Source organism: Amaranthus tricolor, chromosome 8 (genome assembly GCF_026212465.1).
Source record: "Amaranthus tricolor cultivar Red isolate AtriRed21 chromosome 8, ASM2621246v1, whole genome shotgun sequence".
Classification (NCBI taxonomy): Eukaryota; Viridiplantae; Streptophyta; class Magnoliopsida; order Caryophyllales; family Amaranthaceae; genus Amaranthus; species Amaranthus tricolor.
The window spans coordinates 15,852,798-15,853,779 of NC_080054.1; the positions used below are offsets into that span (position 1 = coordinate 15,852,798).

Below are 982 nucleotides of genomic sequence, written 5' to 3' on the forward strand. Positions count from 1 at the left end.
TTAAGTGGTTATTATCTAACAAAAGGGTTTGAAGAGAAAGCAAATGGCCTATACTAGGAGGAATGGGTCCCACAAGTGAATTTCCCTCAAGAACAAGCTGTGATAAGTGTTTTAAGTTGGAAATTGTGTTAGGAATGTTTCCTTTAATGTGTTTCATCCCACTAATTATCAGTACTTCAAGAAATTTTAAGTTACCTAAAGCAGGTGACAAAATCCCATCCATGTATATATCATCAGTATTAGTGTCACTCACAGGTTTCTGCAGCTGTAAACTAGTGACTCTTCCGGTTGATGGGTTACACCCCACACCTTCCCAGCTTCCATCACAGCAATCTGTTCCGACCCACGATTCGAGAATGCCCGTCGTGTCTTTGACAATCTTTGATTTGAAGCTGAGAAGTGCTGATCTATCAGCTGCATTGCTTCCTGATGGTGTTGTCACCCGAGTTTCCGATTTCGACAATCCATTGAAGAATGAAAAAATTAGGAAAAGATTTAAAACCCATGTCAGATTCTGCATTTTGAGATGTGGGTATTAATTTGATTTTGGAAATATGCAAAGACAAAAGGAATGTCTGTGATTTTTGATTAGTTGCAGCAAAAGAGAAGGAAAGGCTGTAAAGCAATAGCATGGGCTGTTAATTTGCTTTTGGAAGTCTTGACGTAGACAATAAGTTATAATGATTGAATAATATTGACTATTAAAAATCTGAAGTTGGTAGATGAATTATAAGGAATTTCTGGGTTGAGTATATATAAGTAAAGGAGAATAAACCCATCATTTAGAGGAGTTGAAAAAAGTTTAGGAACTTTTTTTGAATTGAAAAGGAGGGTGTTTATGGGTTTAAATCTGTTCACATGAATGAAAAAGTGGAGCCTAATTTGTTGAAAAACATATTCACGGGATGGTAAAATTCAAGCCGAACGTTGTAAGAATTGGAGCGCACTATATTCAAATCTAAACTCTTTTACCGTTGAAGAG

General features: G+C 36.4%; 1 protein-coding gene across 1 annotated transcript in view; it reads right to left on the bottom strand.

The window, feature by feature from the left end:
* Positions 1-735, bottom strand: part of LOC130821339 (DNA damage-repair/toleration protein DRT100) — a 2,775-nt gene extending 2,040 nt beyond the window's left edge. Inside the window, exon 1 of the mRNA XM_057687046.1 lies at positions 1-735. This exon is cut by the window's left edge and continues 2,040 nt beyond it. Within this exon, the coding sequence (XP_057543029.1) occupies positions 1-520 (520 nt within the window). The 5' untranslated portion in view covers positions 521-735.
* Between the last annotated feature and the right edge of the window lie 247 nt (positions 736-982).